The following is a 13,022-nucleotide window of genomic DNA, read 5'->3' as shown; positions in this document are numbered from 1 at the left end:
GCATGCGCACTCATTCAGATACTTTCCTTCTGCCTATATCACAAGTGAGAAGGGTATCGTAAGCAAATGCTTGCTATTTACATAACAACGTTTATTGCATATCCTCCAGTTATGTGAGAATAGTGCTAACGCTTCCATTTGCTTGCATTTGGGAGAATCCATACACACGTCACAGACGGTGACCACTCCCCACATGGGACCATCAACATGCCACTAGGCCACCGGCGTCTGACGCGCGTGGGCGCGCGTTCACGCCTCACCTGATGCTCCGATACGCCACTGTTCTATTTTCCAGCCGTTGCCGCGTGGCAACGCCTGTGCCGCGTCGCTGCGCACCCGCTTCACAGACGGTGTGTGTTGGGCTTCATACTGTATATATACCAGGCCCACCTATTCGGGCCTAATTCCCTAGACAGCTTGACCCCTTTGGGCAAAGGACTAGGGTGGGATTTAAGAGTGATCCCTGCGCTCTTCAGCAACCTGCAGGACTGCATGAGCCACTGATGGCTCCGTGACATCCAAGTTGTAGAACATAGCAAAGGTCGAAGGCGAAGACCAGTTTGCCGCTGTACACACATCCCTTTGGTTCGTCCTCAGATGTACGTCCTCAGATGTACACACATCTCTTTAGGTCGTCCTCAGACGAGCCCTCCATCGTCGTTTGCAGTCATCCCGGTTCTCCATACATCTGGCCAGTTCGTTGGTACTTTGCGCTCCTGCATCGTTCTTGAGTACATCCACGTATGTTAGCGTGGGACATCCTTGTGATCGATGCCCGTGTGTTGGTTCCCAGAGCACCAGTTTGCTGGCTGGTGCCTTGGTACAGTACCTTGGTATTCCCTCATACAGAGTCTTGTTAGTAACATGTACAGTCTTGCTGATGTTAAGTACTGCACCCAGCATTCTGGTGTAGCACCCGTCAAGGGACTGCAGAGTTGGCTTCAGGGTCCAGCATTCACTGCCATATAGGAGAAAAGACTGCATAGAAGAAGCTGAGTTTGATTTGACGGAGGAGATTGGAGTTCCATACACTGGTTATGCCATTCAGGGCCCTCCATGCAAGTGCCTTCCTCACTTTCAGATCTTGCTCAGTTGAGTTGACCCATGAGCCCAGGTACTTGAAGTCCTTGACTTCCTTCAGCACAGTGCCTCCTGTTGTTGTGAGAGGTGGATGTTCCAGTGAGATGTTATAGGTAATAACCTCAGTTTTCTTGGCATTTAGCTTAAGTCCAACATTGGCACACTCCAACTCCACTCTGTTCAGGAGTTCCTGAGCTTGTTCCACGTTGTTGGAAAGCAGGCTGATGTCATCTGCATAGTCCAGATCTGTCAGGACAACTTTGGGATGTCGTCTCGACCTCCTTGGTGTTAGGGTTAAGCCATGATCCTGCTCTCGTCCACTGATGGCTTTCCTGAGTGCATTGTCCAGGACTATGATGAAGAGGAAGGGTGTCCCCCTGCATTACCCCGGCCCGGATATCAAACTCCTCGCTGTTGCCATCTGGGGTCACCACCTTGGCCCTTGTTCCTGCATACATGGTCTCTATTGCTCGGAGCAAGTTGGGAGGGACACCGTAGGCCTTAAGGATCTTCATAATTGTGCCTCTGTGCCTGTGGATCGAGTCAAATGCCTTTTTTTAATGTTTTTTTGTGGCTTTCGCCTTTATTTTATTTTTTTATAGAGGGACAGACAGTAGGCTGACAGGAAATGGGGAGAGAGATGGGGGGTGACATGCAGTAATGGCCGTCGGGATCAGGAGTCGAACACGCGGCATACTGCCAGACTTGGACTACCGGCCACGGTGACCTGGACCGCTGAGCCACAGCCCAGGCCAGTCAAATGCATTTTGTCGATGAAGCAGAGTACAGCAGTCAAGTTATCCTTCTTCACCTCCTCAATCATTCTCCTTGGTGCCAAGATCTGTGCTACGGTATAGTTCTCCCCTCTCTGGAGCCATTTTGGTTCTCCCTCAGGTGAGGGTCGATGGCATGCCGCATCCAGTTTAGTATCATTCGGTTGTAAACCTTTGCAGTGATACAAGTCAGGCTGATGCCTCGGTAGTTGTCTGGCTTTGAGAGGTCCCCAGCTTTAAGCACTGGAATGATGTTAGACAGAGACCATATTTCTCAGTTTGTTGTTCATTTGTGCCAGCATGAGGTCATCGAGGTCACAGTTGTTTAAGACCTCTGGGGGTATGTCATTTGGCCCAGCACTCTTGCCCTCCTTCACTGTGGATTTCGCCTTGGAAAGCTCACTGGTCGTGAAGGGACCCTCTTCGATGTCCAGGCCTTTGAGGATTGCCGGCACGTCCTCCTCAACTCCATCCACTGCTGTTCCCAGGAGCCTCCGGAAGTGGCCGAACCAGGTAGTCACCCTCTCCTCGGGGCTGTGTCCCTCCACCTGTCCCTCCTTAGCTCTCTTCCACTCATTGATGACTCTCCAGGCCTCCCCATAAATTGCCGTTCACCATGCGCTGCCTGCACTCTTCGCACACTCTCCATCAGTTCCTCTCCTTTGATGGTGTCGTATGTACTGAAGAGAAACTGCTTAGCACTAATCTCACATAACTAATTTGTCTAAGTCATATTTACCTGCCATATACAGTATTTAGTCATATTTATATCTGCCTACTTCAATCTATACTCTCCTAACACTGCTAATTCACCCTGCATTAATTGACTAGCCTATATCAGAATTCTTGTTACATTAAAAAAGAAAAGGGTGATTTTGGAATGTAACAAGCATTCTGATAGGCTGAAGACATAGTCATAGGCAATAAGGTACAATAAAGCAGCAGTGTTAGGAGTAGAGTTAGGCAGAAATTTAAATTTGGCCAATAAATGACTTTTATTATGCTATGAGGCTAACTTCAACATTGTACTGTACTGTATGTTGACCTCACTCCTTTGAGATAAGAATGTTACGGTCAACTTTATTATAGGATAATACAGTAGCTGCCTTGCGCAAAAAGATCACCTATAGGCCTCCACATAATCTTAGACAATCTTTTCCTGGGAATACATACAGTATGAAACAAACTATCGTTTGTAGTTAGTGAAGAGTGCTGGTGTAGGGTACGTGTAGGTGACATTGTGTATCTGGGCTGTGTCATTGGGGACAGAGGCAATGGCATTGACAGTCATGCCAAAAATCAGTTCCCATGGCAACAGCGGTCGCCGTCAAGAGCGATATTGTCTAACAGTTTGTACTGAACGAGGACAGAAAGAATACAGTCCTAGCGGCTTTGACCACAGGGAGAAACAGAAAGTCTGAATGAATGGGGCACTGATTGCAGTGATTTCCTTCCCCAATGTGATGCCCAAGCAAATTAAAATGAGAGAAGTATCTTGTGTTTTGGTTTAATACGATTATATTACCTTTAATGAATGCAATCAAGTCGCTTACATAGATTTCACAAGAAAGTGAAGTTTTCAGTTCCTGTTTTATCCCATTGTACAGTATACAGTATGTAGGGCAGCAGCAGTCCCCATAGACTACTGATTATGTAACTGTGCTGATTCACCAGGAAATACACATTTGGATGATAAAGCCATGTCATTTATGGTGGTCATCACATGGTCTGTGAATACTGAAGAATATCTTGTATGCCCTTTTACGCATTGTGTTTTCAAGTGGAATGAAAGCCCATTTTGTACTTTCCTGTTTTTCTATAAAAAAAAATAAACGTGGCAGCAACGCAGCTGCAGCTAAAAAATGATAACAGCTGGGATAGATTTAGGCATGCCAGTGTGAAATCATTGACAATGCTTTTGACTACTGTCCCTAGCACATTGGCACATCTAAATCTAACAATCATTATTAGTTGTATTAGCTGCCGCTGTGTTGCTTACATAAGTGTAATAAGATCAGCCTGCCATGTTTTGTTTTTGTTTACTTGCAGTATTTTTTAACTGTACAGGAAAACAAACTACAACACCTGCTTATGGTTTCATTCCCCTGGGTGTATCGCCAAACTTTAATGCAAGCTTAGGTAGCTTACATTACATGTAGATCTGATGTGATCTTCATCATTTTACATGCTTTTTCGTAGTCTGTGGTCTACACGTTGTCTGCATTGTGCAAGTTTCCATGATGTTCATGTGATGATCTTCATGCGTTTGTCTGTAATTTGCAGGCTTCCAGGATGTTCATGTGATGATCTTCATTGGCTTCGGCTTCCTCATGACCTTCTTACAGCGCTATGGTTTCAGCAGCGTGGGTTTCAACTTCCTGATTGCAGCCCTCGCCTTGCAATGGGCCACCCTGATGCAGGGTTTCTTCCATGGCATGCACCATGGCAAGATCCACATTGGAGTGGAGAGGTGTGTGCTTAACGACTTTCAACCTGGACAATTTTAGGCCTGTCATTATAGTTACTAATAATACTGTTATTATCAGAAATTGTTACAAATTTCTGAAAGATAATAATTATGTACTTGTGTAAATGTAGATTTCTGATTTCTCTTATCTAGTATGATCAATGCTGATTTCTGCACCGGGGCTGTACTGATCTCATTTGGTGCAGTCCTGGGTAAGACCAGCCCAGTCCAGCTCCTGGTAATGGCCGTGTTTGAGGTCACCCTGTTTGCTGTGAATGAGTTTATCCTGCTGACTGCGTTAGGGGTGAGTTCTTTTCATCTGTGTGACATGTATCTGTTTAATGTAAAATAGGCTATAATTGTAATTGTACTGGAGGTCTGTCATTTTGGAATTAATATGATCACACGCACAATCAATTCCTCAGCTTCAACTTAATTCTTACTCCCCAAACATTAAAACATGTTTGTGAATTGCTCTTCAGGCAAGAGATGCTGGTGGCTCCATGACAATCCACACATTTGGAGCATACTTTGGCCTTATGGTGGCTCGCGTGCACTACCGCCCCAACCTGGACAAGAGCAAGCACAGGAACTGCTCTGTTTACCACTCAGATTTGTTTGCCATGATCGGTAAGGATAATTTACAAGTCTGTAGTGCAGAAAGCCTTCAGGCCAGTAGGGAGCTCAGTTTATCAGTGACGGCTGCACAATTCAATTCAATTCAATTCAGTTCAGTTCAGTTCAGTTCAGTTCAGTTCAGTTCAGTTCAGTTCAGTTCAGTTCAGTTCAGTTCAGTTCAGTTCAATTCAATTCAATTCAATTCAATTCAATTCAATTCAATTCAATTCAATTCAATTCAATTCAATTCAATTCAATTCAATTCAATTCAATTCAATTCAATTCAATTCAATTCAATTCAATTCAATTCAATTCAATTCAATTCAATTCAATTCAATTCAATTCAATTCAATTCAATTCAATTCAATTCAATTCAATTCAATTCAATTCAATTCAATTCAATTCAATTCAATTCAATTCAATTCAATTCAATTCAATTCAATTCAATTCAATTCAATTCAATTCAATTCAATTCAATTCAATTCAATTCAATTCAATTCAATTCAATTCAATTCAATTCAATTCAATTCAATTCAATTCAATTCAATTCAATTCAATTCAATTCAATTCAATTCAATTCAATTCAATTCAATTCAATTCAATTCAATTCAATTCAATTCAATTCAATTCAATTCAATTCAATTCAATTCAATTCAATTCAATTCAATTCAATTGGCTTTATTGGCATGAGAAAACATACGTTTACATTGCCAAAGCAGAAAGAACAATACAACAATACACATCTTTGATTGGTCTGTCTCAGTCTGTCTGTCTCAGTCTGTAGTACTGTAGTTCTGACTGTGCTTTACAGTGCTTACAAATGATTCATCTGCCCAATATTTCTAAAAATATATCTATTAGGTCAATTCTCAGTTTCGAATATTACCAAGAAACGTACTAAGTTTGTTGCATGTTTTTCTCAGGTACCATCTACCTGTGGATGTTTTGGCCTAGTTTTAACTCGGCCATCACTGCCCATGGAGATGACCAGCACCGGACAGCCATGAACACTTATTACTCCCTAGCTTCCTGTACTCTGGCCACATACGGCCTGTCTGCCCTCACCGCTCACGACGGCAAACTGGACATGGTGAGGAAGTCAAGAATTATCAGCTGCAGCCATGTTGCTTACATCACAATGTATTATGTCAGCATTATGCAGCCTGCAATTCTTTTTGTTTTTAACCTGAACCGGAAAACAAATGTCAAAATCACTTTCATGCCAGTCTAAACATGAAAAGATGACGTAGCTAATCATACATTACTAGATAGTCTTGTGTATCGCTGTATCCTGTGTTAACCTAACTGAAGTGGTTCCTTAAGAGTCATGCGGTAGCAATAATGCACCCGACTAGCATTGCTGAGTCTTGGTATTTAATCAGATGAGTCAAACTGTCTCTCTATTGTTGATGACATGGGGCTGATTCATATTTTATCGCCTGACTATGTTGCTCAACCAAAATAACTAACCAAACCAAACTCAGTTAGGCCCATAATGGAAAGTCATAATATAATCAAGATGGGACATTCCACACCAATGACAATCAGGTCTAAGAGATGTCTGTGCATTTCAATGATAATAAAGATGAGATAATCAACTGACAGTATCAGAGTATCAGGATGTAAATCAGGCATAGCACACATGAATTATGATTGAGGTATAGTAACGTGTGTTTGTAAAATACCTGCTGATCTCACAGGAATTTTTCAAATGTTCTTCTTCACCTGCTTTGTGCATTCATTTTTTATTTGAAGGGACTCCTTAACAGTCCCTTGCAAACGATCCTCACCAACACAATACTACAAAACACATTAGTTATTTATAGTCAAAGGTGTACTCACCAGTCTATAGGTGAGGCTACTGGGCAATATTGGCCAATGGCCAACACTACAAATGAACATCAAGAAGGTGGTCTAAATATGTTTTTTTTTTTTTTTTTTTTACACAAATTGATACAAATTGAGCTTTGATCTAATAATCTTCTAGGTCCATATCCAAAATGCTGCCCTGGCGGGTGGAGTTGCCGCAGGAACGGCTGGCGAGATGATGTTAACACCTTACGGTTCCATGATCGTTGGCTTCTTGGCTGGAATCATCTCTGTGCTAGGCTATAAGTACCTCACAGTAAGGATGTTTCCATCTGTTGCACTGCTCATTCAGTAGCCTACATACTTTTATGTCAGGTCATCTAAGAAGTGGATGTATCATCTTATGCTAAAGGAAATTTACATTCTTACTTTCTTTCTTTTTTCTTTTGTTAAATGGACAATGAGGATTTTTCTGTGTAACTGAGCTGAAGCTTAGACCTATCTGGAATTGACTCCAATCCTTATCTGTTTGACTATTGTCATGTATTTAATTATAAAGAAACTAATGCTTACCAGCCTACCTTTTGCCATTGCTCAATGCAAAATTAACAGAAAGAATAAAAGAGAAAATGCACAAGTCTCCTCTCAATTTTAAAGTAAACTATTTCAACATAACATTAGTCTTCACACCACAGACACAGCAATGTCATCATGAATTTGCCCTTCCTTTCCTTAACCCCACTCAGCCAATCTTGGAGGAAAAACTGAAGATCCAGGACACCTGTGGAGTTCACAACTTGCACGGTATGCCTGGCGTTCTGGGTGCCATTGTGGGAGCTGTCACTGCTGCACTGGCTACCAAAGACATCTATGGAGATGGGTGAGTAATTTAGTATGTCAGTAATCTCATCTCATCGTCACCAAACCTAATGAAAGAAGATGGCAATGTATTTTCAATTGAAAATAGTGTTGTTAATTGCTGTGCGTCAACACAAAACATTTTTGTCACATGCCAATTTCTGAGGTTTATGGGTGCGGGCTACGTCCGGCCGGGGAAACTCCCCCCTGTCAGGTGAAAAGAAGCAGCTTGGACTCCTCATGCATAGAAGGAAGCATGAGGTCAGACCGCTGTCCCCCCAGGTTGGCAGAGGAAGTGTAGCGCCCAGGATTACATTAGATAATTGACACTGGGTGTCAATTATCTAATCAAATTATCTCTTTTTTCTTATTTCTTATAAGAAAAAGGCAGGGTTGTGAGTGGAATGATTCTAATTAGGATCACTGGACCCACACAGAACATTATGGACAGGGAATGTGAATGAGCTACAGGTATACTCTCACTTTCCCCAAGGACTATCACAACTTCCATTTCAGTGGCCAATAGCCTACTCTCTACAATACACATGCCTCTTGAATGTGACAGTGAAAGTGTGTAACACTACAAACTAATTCTAAAAGAGTCCTTGGTTAAATAAAAGTTAAATCACAAAGATTACATTATTTCTAAACCTAAGGAGTTGGCTGTGTGCCCTGAACTGAACACAGGTTTTAAGTGTAGGATTAGATTTGAAGCTAAATTACTAAGAGCAATTTGAGAGCAATAATTGACATGCTGTAGCTTGGCAGTGGTTCAGCCAGAATTTCCACATATTCTCACTGTATAGGCCTACTGTCAACTACAACAGAGCAACTGCATTGTTCCCTCTTGGCAGCAAATTGTTATCATTATAACTACAGTGTATATCAACTTTCTTTGTCAGTGTCTGTTTTATGCTTCATGCTCCAGAACGGCATTTAACCATGAGGTGGATTATTATGAGACCATTAATAATGGCCCCTGGGCATAGATTTGTAGATGGCACAATGATGCATGCCTCTACACTCACTATTTTACCATCTGGTTAACCCAATCCTACTAACCCAACTTTGGAGAAACCAACCGATTTCTGTGTTTCATTATTTAGTTTTAATCAGATGCCCACACTTTTTCCAACTGAAAGTCCTTTGTAAAACAGGAAGCTGGAACATGTCCAGTAAATTTGGACTATATGTCCGGACTGATGATGTAGAGGGCTTGAGGGGAGCTCATTTCACTCTGTATAATAAGGAAATGAACCTTTCTACTGATACAAGAGTCCCATAGTGGCATCCCTCTGCTCAGTTTACAGTAAAGGGCATCTGGATATGTGTCCCAAAACTACAGTGAGCAACAGTTTAGTATGAATATTGTCGCTGTCTGGCAGAAACTAGCTAACTCCATTTTTATTTGCGATTGAAACACCTGTGTGTTGGTGAAAAAATATTGAATCAATGAAAAGTATTAAAAACTACTTCGGACAAAACCAGCTGACTCCATTGGACCCTCAAACTGTATTGCTTTGCTTTGTTTTATAAATATAAGGTTTTCTTCATTTCAATTTGTCCATTCCAAGCCCGACAGCAGAGATATATTTATTATGAATGTATATTCCTTGCCCCGTTCCTTTGTATATTGTATGCAAGGTCATGTTGTCTTTCCATCACGGGTAACCTACTCCTTTTCCACCAATAAAATCAAGACACATTTCTGTATGTTTAATATACTTAGAAACTATAATGTATATTTATTTTTTAATTTATTTTCCCTCTGTGATTTACAGCATGGCGGACGTCTTCCCTGATGTGGACTCTGGGGTCGTTGAAGCATCATTCCAGGGTGTTCGCCAGGCCATCTCACTGGCAGTCACATTGGGCATGGCACTGGGTGGTGGACTCCTTGTTGGTAGGTATACAGACAGTGATGGAAGAGTCACAAAGTACTCACGTGTTTTACTTAAGTACAAGTATCAATACTGAAATACTGAAAATTCCAGTATTCAAAATTATTTGAATACTGGAATAATAATTTTATTTTTTAAGTATTTGCATCAAAATGTACTTATTGCATATTGCTCATTGCACTGCAGAATGTCCCATTTCACAAGTTCAAAATGTTAAAATAAAATAAAAATAGCAGTTCACAACGCATTGTGAGCTTGTAGATCAGCTTCAAAATTTGAAGCTGATCTACAACTTTAATGGCAAAAGTTTGGGTTGAAGTGGTTAAAGCATGTTTTGTAATAATATTCAAAACCTTCAAAGTAACTAAAGTAACTAAACCTTTCAAATAATTGTAGTGGAGTAAAAAATAACAATAGCCTATTTGTCTCTGAGGTGTAGTGGAGTAGAAGTAAAAGTATGAAAATTGGAAATACTGTTATTATTATTATGAATGACTGCCTCTTTGCCTGTGTTATATAGGTTTCATTTTGATGTATTATTATTTTGACTATGCCTCTTTCCCTGTGTTTAGGTTTCATTTTGAAGCTGCCCATCTATGGTGCTCCTCCTGACACTATCTGCTATGAGGATAGCATCTACTGGGAGGTGCGTGGGATGCCCTAAATTCCTAAAAGGAGCGTGTTGCTGTTTTCTTTTATTATTATTTTTTATTTTAAAGGAGCATTCAGTGATTTGGGTGATTTGGAAAAAAACCTGGTCTGCCTCAGTAACAAGATGTGCACATGCACATTCTACAGTGGGGGGGACACACAACAGGCCATCAGCATGTGCACCAAGGCCCGCTCAATCATGACTGGAGGAAGGCCCCTCTCTATCCTGATTGGATGAAGGCTGGGTCCTCTAGCCAAAAACGAAACCTACGTTGTTTTTTTTACCCCAGCTAGGGGTGAATTGGGGACAGGGAGGAACTCCTTATATGGTCAGCGCACTCTATATAAGGAGGATTATCACAACAACAATAACAAAACAGTGATATTTGAATTAAGCGAAATCACTGAATATACCTTTAATGTTTTTTTAATATAAGTGGATATAAAGAACTATCACCAGCCTATATAATATACCATCAAAACACCACTCAAAAGTTGGACATTTTCTCATAATGATTCATATACATAAATATGAGCATCTGATGTGATTATGTGATGGCTAACCAAATGTCACTATAGCCCTGGTGCTCCACTATAATTAACCTTGACTGACCACCAGGTGGTGCAAGCGGTCAATGCATTTGGACAGGTGTAGTTTTCAGACATGAATGACTCATTCTCTTTTCACATGCACCCTATAGTCCAGGGGCCGAACCAGATTTTTGGTACCACTAAGGTGAAGGTAACATTTTTGTATTTTGATTCATTATTATTATTCATTATTAGTTCATTATTCATTAAGTAGCCAAGTGATATGTCAAACTAGAGGGTTTTCATGATTCTGAATCCATTGGAAAGGTTTCAAAAGTTTCAAAAACGGCCAATGCCGTCATCACAAATGTGATGAGGTCATCACAAATGTGATGAGGTCATCCAGGTCAGTGGCTATGGCCGGATTTAGACCAAGGAGTGTTTTTTGTGCAAAACTGTCAAAAAATGTAATTAAAGCATTTTTTTTTTTTTTACCTTATAGGCCTATAGGTTGTTATAAGCTACTGAATTGGAAGATCATATCATACCAAAATATAAACTAGAGACATGTAGGAATACAAATATACAAAAATGTTACGGTCACCGTAGGACGGTGGTACCAATTTGTGAAAATATCATATAGTGTTGTTTTTTGTTATTTTCCATATATGTTTGATTACTTTGTCTTACTATTTGTATATTAACTTTGGTGAGAACCACATATAAGCCCTCCCTGGGTTTCTTTTCTCACCTGCACACACTAAACTAAACTAAAGTGTTGGCCCCTGCACTATAGTGATTCTGGGAATACATGGATTACAAGGTTTAGCCTAAAGGATGCATTGGTAGCCTATATATTTGGACTGTTGGATAATTCAGAAACAACAATGATGAGGAGAAATGTTGAGACACTAGATTGTGGGGGACTAATTCCATTTAATTGGATTTCTGCTACAGAAATTTACTAGCCTTGTGTTGCGAATCGATACCAGGCTAGAAACTTACCATAACCTCTCTCTCTCTCTCTCTCTCTCTCTCTCTCTCAGATGCCAGGGGAGGAGAGTGCTCATGAGGAACTGACCACTGTGAGGACAGAAGAGTCTGAGAAACTCAACAGCTAGACACACACACACACACACACACACACACACACACACACACACACACACACACACACACACGCACACACACACGCACACGCACACACACACTTGGCACTTAATTGTGCTCCATCCATCATTGCAGATTGTAAAAAAGGTTTTGTCTGTAGCATAGCCTACATGGCCTAGCCTAAGATTTAGATATTTTATCGATTTTGACATTTTCAAGTCTATAGTTCATTTCCCTGAGGGGGAGAACGGCACCAGCCTGCCCCCTTACAGCTCTGAACATGTACAAATGCATAATATAAGACGCTCACCCTGATGCCGCAAATGTTAGAGACGCCTACGGGGTGCCTGTGCAATTTATTAGTCGGTAGTTTTCATTAAATAAGCGTTTTAATCCCGTATGTGGGTGGGCGATTCTGACGAAAGTTCCCAGTGGCCATAGATGACCGCATCCGGTGAAAGCCGGAATTACGATCAACGTATAACAGGAAGTAAACAAGGTGGGGAAATGGGGTTCGGCCACAAACGTGAAACGTGATAAAACTTCTTTATTGAAAATTATCGGACTAATACATACACAAGCAGTGAGCACCCTGCAGGCCTCTCAAGCCACATTTCGGGCATCATCAGGGTAAGCGGTCTTATATTTAATAATAATAATAATAATAAACGTTATTTATAGAGCACCTTTCATGACACGAGTGCAGCGCAAAGTGCTTTACAAGACAAATAAAGTACAAAGTATATCAAACTAAAAATATCAAACAACATGTCCCGGAGCTCTAATGGGGGCAGCTGGTGCCGTTCAGGGAAATTTTGAAACTCAAAATCGATCAAATATAATACGAGAGTCTAAATCTTGGGCTACATGACCCATATATGCTGACAATCACCATACCCCCATGCTAAGCATTAATGCTATGGACCAGAGCTACCCCCATGCCATTGTCGGCCTATGTTTACCTTGGTGATTATTAGCATAATGAATTGTTTGTTGTATGCATTAGAAATTAGAAAATGATTATGATGGGAGTTACACGCCAATGTTAGTATATCCATCCGTAGCCAGCATGCCATGAATGAATCACTGAAACATCACTTATCGACACTCGACAGGTAGATCGTTGTAGGCTACTGTCTGTCTTCTTCGAGTACTCCTCGGTGACCACTCGAGGTCGCTATAACGCCTGTCATCTGAGCTACAAGTGAAAGGGCATAATTTGGA

The 13,022-nt window shown here is 41.1% G+C and overlaps 1 protein-coding gene across 1 annotated transcript in view; it reads left to right on the top strand.

Annotated features, from left to right (window-relative positions):
- rhbg (Rh family B glycoprotein) overlaps window positions 1–12,562 on the top strand; it is a 16,849-nt gene extending 4,287 nt beyond the window's left edge. Inside the window, exons 2-10 of the mRNA XM_080767799.1 lie at window positions 4,137–4,323; window positions 4,474–4,624; window positions 4,803–4,950; window positions 5,862–6,028; window positions 6,926–7,063; window positions 7,494–7,627; window positions 9,387–9,508; window positions 10,079–10,152; window positions 11,735–12,562. Coding sequence (XP_080623925.1) covers window positions 4,137–4,323; window positions 4,474–4,624; window positions 4,803–4,950; window positions 5,862–6,028; window positions 6,926–7,063; window positions 7,494–7,627; window positions 9,387–9,508; window positions 10,079–10,152; window positions 11,735–11,809 — 1,196 coding nt within the window. The 3' untranslated portion in view covers window positions 11,810–12,562. The remainder of the gene's footprint in view (window positions 1–4,136; window positions 4,324–4,473; window positions 4,625–4,802; window positions 4,951–5,861; window positions 6,029–6,925; window positions 7,064–7,493; window positions 7,628–9,386; window positions 9,509–10,078; window positions 10,153–11,734) is intronic.
- Window positions 12,563–13,022: the final 460 nt, after the last annotated feature.

The sequence above is a fragment of the Protomyctophum bolini genome (assembly GCF_963924005.1).
Source record: "Protomyctophum bolini genome assembly, chromosome: 7".
Taxonomy (NCBI): domain Eukaryota; kingdom Metazoa; phylum Chordata; class Actinopteri; order Myctophiformes; family Myctophidae; genus Protomyctophum; species Protomyctophum bolini.
The sequence above is the reverse complement of the archived record's forward strand: the minus strand, read 5'-3'. Positions and strand labels throughout refer to the sequence as shown.